Source organism: Aquila chrysaetos, chromosome 9 (assembly GCF_900496995.4).
Source record: "Aquila chrysaetos chrysaetos chromosome 9, bAquChr1.4, whole genome shotgun sequence".
Taxonomy (NCBI): Eukaryota; Metazoa; Chordata; class Aves; order Accipitriformes; family Accipitridae; genus Aquila; species Aquila chrysaetos.
The window spans coordinates 39,005,981-39,020,459 of NC_044012.1; the positions used below are offsets into that span (position 1 = coordinate 39,005,981).

Below are 14,479 nucleotides of genomic sequence, written 5' to 3' on the forward strand. Positions count from 1 at the left end.
CAGAAAGTCAGCATTGCAGCTACTCATTGTACAGTTGTTCTCTGAACATATGAAGTACAACAGGCTACAGGGATATCAATTTAGCCAGTATTGCATTCACTTTAGAAACATGACAGCCTACTAAAAAGAAAGAACACATAGTTTACAACTGTACAAAAACGCAGCCCACAATCTAATGTCACTCTGCTGCCCCCAAAAAGCACTAGGGGCATGTTTGCACAAAGCAAGCAATTTCCTTACAGGATTTCAATAAATCTTGACCTCCAGACTTATTTCTTCTGTGCTACAGAACTGAGCATTCTATCAAAAAACCCAAGTAATTTCAAAACTTTGCTGCTTGCTACCAGTGAGACTTTTTCTGCCCCCTCTCCAAAGTTTGGTACTGGTAATTAAATACCCTGCCAGAAGAACAAGAGCCCAATATTAAAGGTAAATATTGACTTTAAGCAATATCTGCATATAAAATATGCTGTCAAGATGGCTGCAATGAGCTGGTTGCAATCAAAAAGATACCTGATTTTTTAGATATGGTTGACATGCCACTGGATAAAGGGTAAGTATTTATCCATCCTTGTGTAGCCTGTTGCCGAGATCCAACATTGATATCCAGGTTGCTCCTGGTGTCTTGATTATCTAACAACGAGAGCACAGGTCTGATGTAGAATCCAATCAAAGAAACGACAGGCTTTTGAAATGGCATATAAAGGAACTCACCAGGCGGCACGAGTTGGCTGGCTGTAAGATACTTCTTGTCTGAGAACATCGCTGTCCAAAACTTGATCAATATGCTGATATCCTCACGAAGTCTCTTTTCACCTTGTGTAGGGAACTTTGAGGGACAGCTTAAAGAAATCACAGAAATAATGTGAAGTTGAATGTATTAGAAAAAACCAAAACCCCCACAAATCTAATCAAGTCGTATTTCTTATTCTGACCAGAATCTACAAGGATGAGACTACACATCACTACATTTTATCCTCATTGCTTTATTTTGCCTGACTGAAGAGTACAAACTTCCTATTATAACTGAAAATTAAGCAGCAGCCTGTCAGCATCTTGGATTCATCTGAAATTTAATATTATGACTGACCGACCTCCTCACATTCAGACACTTCTATCAATTATATTGTTTCCTGTTGTGCCCATGTCAAACATTGAAATCATCAGATTCCGTATGGGTATATTTTCAAAACAGTGAAACTATATTTCAGCCACAAACTCTGTAACAGCAATTCTTTATATTTTACAAATCTAGGTACAGTTTTGAGCATTGAATAAACTCCAAAATAAGGAAAGAAAGAACAGAAACATTCCTGAAGGCACTACTTTATAAACCACACATAAAAACTGGAACTTACATCTAAACCTCTTTGAGATGGTTTATGAACTACAGAAAAGCACAAGGAAAAGAAAAGTTTCTGCTAAAATGGGTGAAAAAGGAAAGGAAGAAGTTAAATCACTAGAAGAGAAAGACAGCTGCTGCTTTGAAGTATCATGAAAGGTTGAGGAAATCACACAGACACTTTCAGTGAGTAGTTGCAAATAAAAAAGTACCTGAAATAATCAAAGGCAGTTGAATAAATCTTTTCTCTCAAAACGTTTCGAATAGTTGCATTTGGAACCACATCAGCATGCAGCAAAGACAACCCCAGAGTCAGTAACCTAATAAGCAAAATAGTTGGAGAATGAAAATTTTGTCATTCCCAAAATGGTGACCAATGCAACACCATACAAGCCACAGCTACAGCTGTAACTCCATTCAAATCATTGAAAAGTGACTGTTTCAGAGCTCTTGGCAAACTGTTGTCTTTATCATTAGTCTGGTCCTAAAGCTGTGACTACTGAACCATAGAAAGTTGAATCCTTCGAGTCACAAAAGTGAAAACAATTGGTGGAGCAAAATTATCCCCAACTGATACATTGACTGGATCCATGATGCTGGCAATTCACTATATGAAATTATCCCATTAAGTTTTCTGAAGCACCAAAAATTACTTTCAAGCTAAAGTTAGCTACTTCTACTTTGAAAACAGAGCTCAGACTCTACATCATTCCAGGCTTTTAGAGGAATTTTCACCACTTGAAGCCAAGGACAAGTTACACATTCAGTGTTTAGGTTTTTTTTCTCCCACCCCTCTATAACCTTATTTCTTCCACCAAAGAAAAAAACAAAACAAAACTACTCACTTAAATCGGGGTCCAATTGCTGCCACATGCCGATTCAAACTGCCTTTTGCCCCTCCGATGTTCAATGAAAGAGACCGCTGGAGCAGGCTGGAGAAAATCTCTATTTGGTCAGAACTGCAGTATTTGGCTATTTCAAACCTCTGCACCAAAAACTGAGAAAGAGAGAAAGACATGCCATACTTCCTTTGCCCTTTTTTATCTCAACCCCCCCCAGTCTTTTCTGTTTCAAACATCTTTCTCCCCCTCAATTATTATGCTCATCCTAACAGAGTGTGTCTCCTGGCTTTGAGGCAGAAGGACTACCATCACGACTCTACTCCCTTTCTGAATTGTGAGAACAAATAGTGCAGAGTAGCTTAATCACAGCATCACTGCAACACCGCCATACGTGGGATGTTCAGAAGAAATACACACCTCTATCCAGATGTAATGTGGAGTCACCTCTGGTGGACAAGGCCTCGGCTGGCTCTCTTCTGAGGCTGCTAATGGATCTGCTTCTTTCTGCTCAGCAGAAAACAGGCCAACTTTCTGCTCCACTGTCATTTGCCAGGCTCCTGCCATTTCCCGCATGAACTACAAAAAGGAAGATACGTGTTTCTTGTTTCAAGAGCATCTTCTTACATGGGAAGCACAATGCTTCTCCACAGCACACACAAGAATCTAATACATCAATTAAAATTCACTGCAACGTTAACGGAGAGGCAGAGACAGGTCTACACATCCCACCTGAAATAAAATGTTTCTTTGACATCCTAAATTACAAAGGGAAGAAAGACTCCTCCAGATGTTCAGCTAGTAACAGAAAGACTAAGGGCAACAGCAGACAAGCACTGTATTTTACTGAGGAGACTGAACTGTTAGACCAGCCGGTGCCGTCCATCCTCACGCTCTACTGAAGGTTACTGCCTCCAACACCAGGAGAGCAGAGACAAGCATACGCCAGGTTCTCATGTACTGCAGGACACAGTTTGGCCCATGAGCACATTCAGCTGATGAAGCAAGCACACAACATAAAGATGGCACATAATTCACTTTTGCTGAACCTGCTTTAAGGAGCAGCATCCTCTGGTAGAAAGGAGGTCCAGCAACCAAGGGTGCTTATCCAATCTCCTCAACAAGATACAAAGAAACTCCCCAGAAATGCAAGGAAAAAATGAAACTGATGCTTAAGAAGTTAAACACTGAAACGTGCACGTAAACTGATCTACGTAAATTTTGACTGATGACATCTCCAGCAAGTGAAACACTTAGTGCTCAAACAACAGGAGCAATTACCAGAGGCAGCTTTCTCAGCTGTGTGGGGGCTGTCACTACACCACACTGAGTTGCTTTATTACTATTAGATTCATCCCCACCTCACAAAATACAGCTGGTCTAGCCTATTACAGGATTAGGACACTTGCAAGCCTATTTTTTTATGCAAGGGTGTAATGCCAGATACCAGAGGTTCTGACTGATGCACAGGGACATCGATTTCTATTTGTTTTAAAACACTATTCTATAAATTGTGGTAGTTCAGAACCTTATTTGTAAACTGCTCAGGCATCTCAGCAGCAAAGTAAATCACACAGCTGAGATCCTAACAGATTTACTTCACTGTATCATTCCTGCTGCTGAGAAAGATCCGCTTCCCACAGTTCACTTTGCGAGGGTGCTCAGACTTCCAACAATACATGAACAGAGACTACCTGGCAAGCTAAAGTGATTAACAATGCATTTAACATCCTTACTTGACACAGATTCACAATAGCTGTGAACCCCTCAAGATTTTCTCTCTTCCCCCTTGCAGGGACAGAGAAAGAGTTGTTAAATAGCTTCCTACCGGCACTTCGATTCCATTCTTGGCAGCAAGCAGCCACTCCCAGCAAGCAATTGCTGTTTCCATGCCATGTTCATTGAACATTCGCAAGGGTCCCCAACACAGATGATGAAGGAGCTGGGGATCACAGTCTGAAAACAAACATTCACTCAGATTTCTCCAACAGAATAAATAAACGCTTTTCACATCAGCATGAAATTGGTGTGCACAGTATGCAATAATCAATTCCCAATAAATAGCTTCTAGTTTAAGAAGGCCCCAATATAGGCCTCATTGAAAAAACTCAAAACACAGTTTTGCTTCAAGTTGATGCACACTGGGTTTGTATATGGATCATTTCTGTAGTTTATTATTCTTTGCATTCACAGCCAGAAAGCAGAACTCCATTTGTTTTTCAATACCTTTGCTGCTTATTAGCAGTGCAGTCAACTTAAACATGGCCTGGGTGTAGAATTCAGTGTGGCCTGATTCAAGAGCATCATTCAGCTCTTTAACCATCAGTTTATTCAGGTCAGATGTTCGTCCTGTAGCATTTGAGAACTGAATCATTCCAGAAACCTGTAAAATACAAGGGGTTTTTCAACAGACAACAGTGTTTTTAGGAGTCTAGTTTGGTATTGGTCATGTGCTGATTAAGGAACTCCACAAACAGAGACATCTTTCGCTACTACTTAGCTAAATCTTTAGCTTTATCTGCAATCTAAGAACGTTCTGCAAGACCAACAGTAAAATGATCTGTTTAATAACCTAGGAAAATTATACCCTTTATCTTGAAGGTGCTTAAAATAACATAGAACCATACAATAGTTTAGGTTGGAAGGACATCATCCCCTGAAAAGCCTTGCCAGAGCTCGTGGACACTCCACACTCATGAGAAATCCTGTACTTACCTCTCCTGCATAGCGGTTGCGCAAGTTAAGAGAAGCCATGAAGTTGGAGTAGTCCTTCTTCACACAAGTTGGTCTTTCAGTTAGCTGGGTTGCCTATGACCAGACCACATCTAGCTGTTTATACTGCTCATATCCAACCACTTGTCTTTTTTTCTATTTATACATTCACATATGTTTTAAGTTTAGTTTTCTTTATGCTAATAAACAGAATAGTATCATGACTACTAGGTATAACAGTACCCAGACTGATAAAAATGAAATAAGGAACATGTGCATTAATTCCATGTATACAGTTTGAAATATATATGTATTTGTATATACTTTTTGAAAGAGAAAAAAAAGCATAAAAAGGGTAGAATCTCTGGGACTGCTGCTCCCTTTTCATGAACAGGTAAGGAAGAAGACAGAAGAGTAGATGTGATCTTGGTTCTGCTCTCTCCATGCAACAGCTTGTTGAACTGACAGTATGCAGAGAGAGTATTTTGCTCCTGTCTTTAAGAACTGTACTAGTAATCCACGTTTCCCTTTGCAGAAGCACTCAGGAATTTGCCACTCAGAGGCTTCTCCTCAAAAACAAACAAAAGAATAATTCCTTATACTGTAAAATGAATTTTTTATATTGAGGATTTAATACTAAAATACAAGGCCAGCAAAACCATCAGAAATTCAACACTCCTGCAATGCTTTGCTTCAGTACTGCTAATGGCTAGCTTGACTCAGCAATGGATAAACTTTTGAGAACTATTCCTATTACGTCTTGCATATAAAATTTGCATACTATCATCTTTGCATTAGCAATGTCCAGTCCATAGACTAAAGCAGGAGGAAAAACAAACTGCTAGCAATCTGAAGGAGCTTTTGTCACTTGGTTGACATGCAGGAGGGCCCTAATAAAAAACACATACTGTTAACTTATTAAGAAAATGACAAAGCTGTTTCTCTTATTACCTTTCCAGTTGTAAAGTTTCTACTTTCTTCCAGCATAGTCTTTATTATATCAAGATTTTTCACCTTGTCCCTTTCGGGAACTATGTGACTACGCTCCTGAGTCCTGGGACTTCTTTATCGTAACTACATTTAGTGACTAGCACTGTCTAGAAGGATGACTGTAACGGAGGACCAAAAGGATATCCTACTAAAGCTGGGTTTGGAGGCAGTTTCAGAGCTGCTGCTAGAAAAAAAGCTGGCTGATGATACAACAGATTATACTGGATGTTTCTCCAGGAGATCAGAAATTATAACAACAAATGAGAAAAAATTAACTGTAAAAAACTATATATAAACTGCATGAAATCTTCAATGCAAAAGCGTGTTTTGAGTGAACCTATATAAAACTCAGAGCAAATGGGTGTCACCCAACACTCACCTACACTACTATTCTAGAAAGCAGCTCATTTCAGTCTTACACAAAGATATTACTTTCAAATCATTCAAAATAATCTATAGAAAACTCTTGAACAACATTAGATACAGTTTTATTTTCTTGCTTGTTACCATCTTACTTTTCAGTATTTTACAGAACATGATTGGAAGATACCTTGATTTGAGATGGAAAGAAATAAGGTGTCTTTCTGAGTAATGTTCAAGTGCTATGACAAAGGTGATTTAGAAAATCTGTATTATGTGGCTACACTGAATGTTATAAAATTAACATGATAGCTATACACATGCACAAACAAAAAAACAAGAATTGTGCCCAATACTCACGCCCAGAGTGGTATTCTGTCTGTTGTAGCCTGCAAAGTGCAAAACACTTTCTGTAGCCATAGCCAGTCCTGTGTGCTGGGACAAACCTGATACCCAGTTCTGATGTTTGTTTAGGTACTCCTGACAAAAAACAAACAAACAAACAAACAAAACCAAAAAGCGTTTGTTGGAAAACTACTGTGTTTTTCAAAACAAGGCAGCTCATAAGCAAGTGTTGCATCATTGCAAACTACCAGAAAACTTACACACATACTTGACAATAAATAGACTGTCTCTACTCCCTTTTAGGCATTGCTCCCCTGGCAATAAGAGACTCTGAATGTCCTCCTAAATATGCTAAGAGTAAGACTCATTCCATTTTGTAAAAGGATAAAGTGATCAAGATAGATACTTGAAGGCTGAGGTCTTATTTAAAAAGAATCACTTTTCACAAAGAGAACCTTACAGAAGGAAATGCTTTGGACTCGATGGAAGAAGGGAATATAGTTATCCTTTTACATAAGGACAGAATTCCTTGAGGTTTTTTTAGGGAAGGAAGTATAAACTTCAGGTAGAGTTGCAGTGTCCAAGATCTTTGCCAGGCATTGGAACAGGCTGCCCAGAGAAGTGGTGGAGTCACCATCCCTGGACATGTTCAAAAAACACATAGACATGGCACTTCAGGACATGGTTTAGTGGGCATGGTGGTGTTGGGTTGATGGTTGGACTCGATGATCTTAAAGGTCTTTTCCAACCTAAATGATTCTATGATCTTGAGCCTCCCCAGAAATTCTGTTATCAGCACTAAGTTAGACACCTCTAGGCAGAATACTAGTCTAACCCGGACTATGCAGTTTCTTCAACTACTCACCAAGGATTAACAGAAACCTGCATTTTACTACAGCGACACTTTTTGTTTACATAAAAGGTATTGTATTTATTTTATTAGTACATCATAAATAGTCTTTTGTAATCTTTGCTTGTGGTCTTGTGACTGCTTTCTACTGAACTCTGCCACATATAAGTGTTTACTACGCCCACGCTCAAATTAAAAGTCTGTAGTTTACAATGGTCTCATATATTAGCAGTGTTCCTTTGTATTTAAAAAAAACCCCAAAACATAAAGACAGAAAAAGACATCCTCCAAGAGGGAAACAAGAAAAAAGTTTTACATCCTAATCATACATTTTGGTCCAGCTGATATTTTCCGCTAATGCACCAGTATTAAACAAACTTCGCTAGGCAGATGATTCTATTACACCAAATTCTGACCTCTGAAGTAAATCCAGGATGATCAACTGTTTACAAACCTGTTATTTTCAAGATACTCAGGTTTGGACTACATTGAAAGTCACATCAGATCAAAAATTCTAATTATTCTCTGCCAATGCTGTAAAGGAAAACTTAGAGCAACAGAAAAATTTAAAATGATGCTTGGATAGTCTGAACAAAAATAAAAAACACCACATAATTTAATTCTCATTTTGAAGATGTTCAAAGATCAAATTCTTTCACAGAAGCAGGCTCATTACCTGTAGATGAGATTTTGTAACTGAGGGAGCCCATTTCATTGCTTCTTGCAGAATCATCCCACAGCGTGCAGCAAAATCCTTGACTATACTCTAGAATCAGAAAGCATCAATACAATCAGTAAAATACAGGACATTTAACAAGAGGCACTGCTTTTAATAGTCTAATAAGTAACATCGGGAGCAAGGCAGGTTGCAGCAACATGATACAGTTAAGATTTTCTGTAACAATTAAATGTACCCTTGGTAAGCAAAGAACTGTCATGGTTCAAGTAAAAAAAAATAGTAAGATTCAGAAAAACATAAATACCAAATGTCATATTGTATTAGAAAAACCTTACCTAGGGCAGTATTTTTAAGAAAGGACAATTCAGCGTAGCTCACTAATTTATCTCCTTGGCATAAAAAAAACAGGCATTATTTTGTTGTTTGATAAATCAAGAAGGACCACCTACCTCTCTGGCTTCATGTGTGTCAGGGACAGTTATTCTATATGGAGCATCAGGAATGTCATAGTATGGTTGGTCCTTATGAATGTCCTAAACAAAAACAAGTATCAATTCTCAATAAGATAAAATTCATCATCAGTTAATTTGAACAGTACAGGTAACAGTCTCCTCAAACAAGAAGTCTGATTTACCAAACCTTTTTGCTAATACTTGCTCTCAAAGTCAATCTGAACAGTTCTAAGAAATGTTTTTTATTCCAGTTTGGTTTTCAGTATAAATAATTTTAAAAATCCAAAGCCCTCTCCTCAACATTAAGTACAAAAATAAAACTCTATAAAGCATTTCCTCCTTAAAAAAATATGAATATGTAATAAATCCAAGGAATATGGATACACATACACAGACTGGAATGAATATAATCTGACAACCATAATTCATTAAAAAAACACAAACCAAAAAAAACCACCACCAAACTTTTATTTCAAATGAGACAGTTTAACACTTACAACCCACAATGGGTAATCCTGTGTTTTACTCTTGATGCTAAATTTGACTTTCTGAACTACATTTGACAAAAAAATCTCTATCACTAGTTTTGCTACCTATGAAACAGGGGTGCGAATGCACTCCTTACTTTGCAGAACCAATTTTAAGATTTTTATCAATCTTGGTGATGATAGCAAAAACAAATTAAGAACTCAAGTAAGTATCAAATAAATGCAAAACAAAGCAAAAAATTCAGTTCTACTAAAGAAATATGGAAATATACATTTTATTTCCCTAATAGCATCACTAAAAAAAGGAACTTACTGCACTAAGAGACAGTGACAGTGTCTGCAGAATATCTAGCATAGTCTTCAGCACAGTTCCACTCCACAGCAAGTGAGGAAATCTAGAGCAAGACAGGATTCAGAAACATAATAACCATGGATAGCCGAGGAAGGAAATTATTTTAGCAAGAAATGGAGCTGCTCAAAGAGCTAGCTATATACATCACTAGGTAAGCTCATACTCAACATAAGTCACAAAGCTTGCCATGGCTCACAACAGCCTCGCTCAATACAGAGTCAAAAGCTCTCTAAAAGCAAGCTAAGGAGAGCTATTTCATAGGAATTGAGATTGCATTTATTTCACGGCCACTTTGGTTTGCTCCATCCATGGGAATACTAAGCAGACACAGACATTTTAAGCAGGGGTTTCAGAGGCCAGGTCAAAAAAACTACTGAATGTTATTTTTCAAGGAGATGCTTCAGCAGAAGTACCAGCCAAGAAATCCACTTGACTGTTGTCATCAACTGCATAAGTAATGACTAAGCAGTCAATGTGAAAAGAGAACAGAAAATGAAATCTACACTCACTTATCTACCAGACCAGATAAGTATTTGTCTGCAACTCTCCTGATCCTCTTGTGAATGTGGTTAAAATTCACCAGCAAGAACTGAGCATGCCTCTCCAGCTCTTCTTCGTTCTCCTTAGTTTTAGGCTAAAAAGCATACCAAAGAGAAGACTGAAGCTCTTAAGGAAAAAGACAAGCACACTTTTATAAACCAAAATGAAAATATTTATACAAATTTAAAATTTTAGTTTCCATGTAACCTACTTTATCAGCCATCATTGTCAGGAAAGCTTCAAACACCTTATCAGCAACAGCTATCACACACTGCATCATGCCTGAGGAATTGAGAGAAGTGACAGGTTTGATTATCAGAATTACGTTTGCTTTATAAACCATGTTTAACAGTTAAAAAGTGTTTATGTTTACTCAGCCAACACTGCACCAAGCTGTTTCAAAACAAAACCAGCATTCCTGGCAAGAATAAAGCAACAGCAATCTAGTGAACATGATTAATTTTGTTATATAGTTGCTTGATTTGTTTTAGTTTTGCATGCCTGGAGGTAACTTCCTAGTATCTCAAGTTGCAAGATAACCTAGGCAGGTAATCTTACCAGATTTGTCTTTTTGAATTGCTTTATCCTCAAAATAGCAAAACATGACTTGGAACCGATCTTGGTCAGTTGAACGCAACACCCTAGGAAAAGAAGAGTTTTGTGGGTTGGGTTGTTTTGGGGTTTTGTTTTAGGTTTTTTTCCTTTTTCTTTTAAACATCCTCAACACAAATCCATGTACTTTAATGTCACAGTACACAACACACACATATGGTAATTGTTCATTTCATGATAATTTTAAGTCTCTAGTAAGTGTGATATTGCTATTTGTTTCTACATTGAACTAACAGGGCTTGGATCATAAAATGCTGGTTTGTCACTGAGACAATAATTTTCACACCTCAGGAGTGGGAAACCTTATGATGATGCGCTTACACAATCACCACAAACATATAAACACGGTACAATCTTTGGCATTTCTATAGGCTTTGCATCTGTTGAATTTGCATGTGATGGAAATATCACTGATTAAAAAAATTGTTTCTAAAATACAGCCCAGATGTTTCTGGAAATGATTGTCCCTGTTGTCAGTTATTATCAAGGTAAAAATGCGATGGAGAAGTTTCTTCCTACTTTCCTCACTGCTAGACCTCCACCTCAGCTTTCAGCTACACACTTCTTTGAATAGCAGTAATAAAAACACTTTTAAAGGAAAAAAAAATAGTCTTGTGAATTCAGTATGTTTGATTAGTACAACCTAATACATACTACTGAAATAAAAAAAGTACACTACAAAAAAATTTTCTCAGCTCCTACATTACACTAATCTCACAGAATAGGCAAGTGTCTACACTGTCCTTCAGAGGTGCAAGCACAAGACTCTGTGCAGAGGATACATTATGCTTGCTTGCAAAACATTCTTTTAAAGAACCCTTTTGTCCACCTTCTATTAGTTCTTATACAGAGAAGATCCCATTTTTGGGGCCCTACTATATTATTCCATCCTTTTTATCTACCCTGGAGGCTTTTTTGCACAGATGAATTCCCAGTCTTGAAATCTTCAACAGAACTAATGTGACTCGAAACACTGATTCTCATTTATCTTAGGGTCTGGCAATTCTGACTTGAACATACACCTTTTTTTTTTTAATTCATCAGTGAAAAAAGTATATATATACCTCATATACTCTAGGCGGTAAACAGAAAGAAGATAGGTAGACATGGCAAAGTCCAACTTATTGATCAACGCTGACACTTCTGGAGGAGGATCCAAGAGATTTATTATGGTACTCCGCAATTCATTTAATTCAGCCTAGAGATGAATACATGAAGTTATCTGAAGTGGGAGTACTATATTAGTTTGTGTTCTGAAAACATTTACTTTCAGCTATTACTTTTTAACCTTTGCAAACAACATGCCAGGATGTCTTTGTCTGCAGACTAAGACCAACCTGCTCTGACTCAGCAAGCCACGATTCTTCAAATACAGAATTAAACACTGGAGTCAAGCTCCCTGCTGAAATAACTGCTAGTTTCCATGCAGTTATACCAATGAAGAAATACAGCTCCTACACTAAATGCATGTAATTTTGATCAACATCAACCTTGCCCAGCTTCTTAAACTTCATGGGTCTGTTGTCACAGACGCCACAGAACTACATATCTAGGCACAATACAGATTTCTGTATTATCTGGGAGCCAAAGACATTTCATAAGCTGCAACTCTTCAACCCACTTCACGCTGCTACCACAGAGTCCTCAGGTAAAATCTATCCTGCAAACACTAGGGACAGAGAAGTATCCCAGTACCAAGCCAGCAGATAAAAAGCAAAAAAGCTCACTTAACATGTCTTTGAACACTTCTTTGAAAGACTGACTGTGTTGTTTCCTTCCAAAGTTTGTTGGTTTAGTTTTTTAAACACTGCAAGTTTTGTCTGTCTGATACAAAATGGATAAAAAAACCTATTAAAAGGCTTCCATCTCCACAAAGACTTGGTTTCTACACCTAATCAAAATAGTGTAGCTACCACCCTGAACACTTGTAATAACACTCAATAAAACTAAACGCAAGTCACTTATGTACACTGTTGTCATATTTTTCACTAAAAGAAGGCAGGTTGAATGGGTATTGTGCTATTTCAATAAATCATGGTTACTATATCATTTAACACTGACAGACATTATGGAAGGTGATAATAGAAGAAATTAATTCTTACAGAAGTCACAGTATCATTCTTCATGGCAGAATTGTACTGAAGAACAGATCGAAGTGGTTCTTTGCTGGGAAATGTGAGTAAGGGAGACTTGGTGGCAATTTCACACACACCTTCATACCATTCTTCCGGCCAGAGACCTGCAGCACAAGTATAAAGAGGAAGGTGGGGTGAGGGAGAAAAACAGTATTAGGATTCACAAAGTTAACTAGCATTATCAAGCTTTGTAATACTTCCTAGGGCCAATTTTTCATGCACTTAAGCACAAACACTCACCACAGGTGATCCACGTTCCAAACATAGTAAACACGTTTAGGTAATTCCAAGTGAAATTTCTCAATGGGTAAGAAGTTTCTACTTGATTATTGTTGTACCCTATGTGTCTGATCTTCCATTTCAGGAACTTAGCTATCAAAACTCATACTTAACTAAGGCGAACTGCTGTATTAGCTTAGAAAAAGAAAACCTAAGTACAAGAACAAGTTGCACTGTGCTCAATCTCACAGCAAAACAGAGCAAAGATGTAAAGAAATCCTACCAGAGAACTGACATGTAAGCTGTTTGCTTTGTAATGTCTTTATGCCTCTAATTTTATTTCAGCCTACAGTGAACAGTTTGCAGTTACACTTAGATTCAACAAGAGTTTAAATGCGAGCAGCAACGTTGCGCGCTCAGAATTTACACTACCTGATCCTTCCACAGCAAATCCCATCAGCACCGAATACAACCAGAAGTCACGGAAGAGCTTTTGCAACCTGGGCTTGGCCTCCTTGATGGGTGGCAAGCGTCTAGTGAGCTACCAAAGAAATAAAAATTAACATTAGAAAATGGTGGGAGTTACAATAACTTAATTCCATGCTAAGGAATCAATTCACGTACCTTCTTTACTATGATTTATGAAGGTGATATTCTTTGTCACCTATGAAAACTACTATTACATTACTATTGTTATACTGAAGAAAATTAGATCTTGTTAGAATATCTGAAATGCTAACATTTGAGATGCCTGAAGTAAGAATTTCCTTTGTTTTACACAGGAATAATACCATGCTGATATGTATTCTCTTCAGAGGTTACTGTAATATTAGCATACTATCAACTGCAGAGAGGAAGAGACCACATGGTCCTTTAAACTGTGTTGAAGACAATGCCATGCCCCTTTGCTTCAGTGCAAAGGAACTCAAAACCAAATAAATATTAGCGAAACATACTTCTGGTTGCTATTGTTTATTGGCTTTGTGGAAATACATTGAGGCACCAATTGGGGATCTTTCATTGTTTGCACCCACGCACACAATGACATCAGTTCTGGAGAATTTACTATCTAAACAAGCAAGTAAAAGAGCATTATTTTCAACACATTTATTAAAATTCTCTGCTACTTTTTGCACAAACAGCTGCTACCACTAGAGGAGCACAGTTTATACTCCCAGCCAGCATGATACATAATTTCAGATAAATTTATGTAACAAAGCTCATCGTGTGTTATCTTAAAAAGTGTTAGCAGCACAGGCAGTGTTTAAAAAATGAAAGAAATGGCCCATTAAACTGTGAGCTTTAATCAATATGACTGTGTATTATTATTGTAAACTTTATTAAGAAAATGCTAGATTCTAACCTAGCTTGAAGAAGTTTTCTCTAACTGTATAATAATTCCCTTGAGGTAAGACAGCCAGCAGTATTTCAGTGAAACCTTATATAAAGCTCACTTTGGATACATTTGTAAATTATGAGGCAGATTGTTCCTTTTAGAAAAAAAAAAACCAAAATGAAAAAATCCCTCTATTATAGTAAAATTAATCTGAGTTTAAGCTGGTAA

General features: G+C 37.5%; 1 protein-coding gene across 2 annotated transcripts in view; it reads right to left on the minus strand.

The window, feature by feature from the left end:
• PI4KA (phosphatidylinositol 4-kinase alpha) overlaps positions 1 to 14,479 on the minus strand; it is a 64,410-nt gene that overhangs the window by 16,275 nt on the left and 33,656 nt on the right. For both annotated transcript variants that reach the window (XM_030024105.2, XM_030024104.2), the window contains exons 20-37: positions 13,348 to 13,456; positions 12,664 to 12,800; positions 11,626 to 11,759; positions 10,508 to 10,590; positions 10,161 to 10,231; positions 9,919 to 10,043; positions 9,371 to 9,452; positions 8,567 to 8,650; positions 8,115 to 8,204; positions 6,604 to 6,723; positions 4,897 to 4,989; positions 4,408 to 4,564; positions 4,010 to 4,137; positions 2,602 to 2,760; positions 2,188 to 2,339; positions 1,555 to 1,662; positions 715 to 842; positions 514 to 633 (exon numbers count right to left, since the gene is read on the minus strand). In XM_030024105.2, coding sequence (XP_029879965.1) covers positions 514 to 633; positions 715 to 842; positions 1,555 to 1,662; positions 2,188 to 2,339; positions 2,602 to 2,760; positions 4,010 to 4,137; positions 4,408 to 4,564; positions 4,897 to 4,989; positions 6,604 to 6,723; positions 8,115 to 8,204; positions 8,567 to 8,650; positions 9,371 to 9,452; positions 9,919 to 10,043; positions 10,161 to 10,231; positions 10,508 to 10,590; positions 11,626 to 11,759; positions 12,664 to 12,800; positions 13,348 to 13,456 — 2,080 coding nt within the window. The remainder of the gene's footprint in view (positions 1 to 513; positions 634 to 714; positions 843 to 1,554; positions 1,663 to 2,187; positions 2,340 to 2,601; positions 2,761 to 4,009; positions 4,138 to 4,407; positions 4,565 to 4,896; positions 4,990 to 6,603; positions 6,724 to 8,114; positions 8,205 to 8,566; positions 8,651 to 9,370; positions 9,453 to 9,918; positions 10,044 to 10,160; positions 10,232 to 10,507; positions 10,591 to 11,625; positions 11,760 to 12,663; positions 12,801 to 13,347; positions 13,457 to 14,479) is intronic.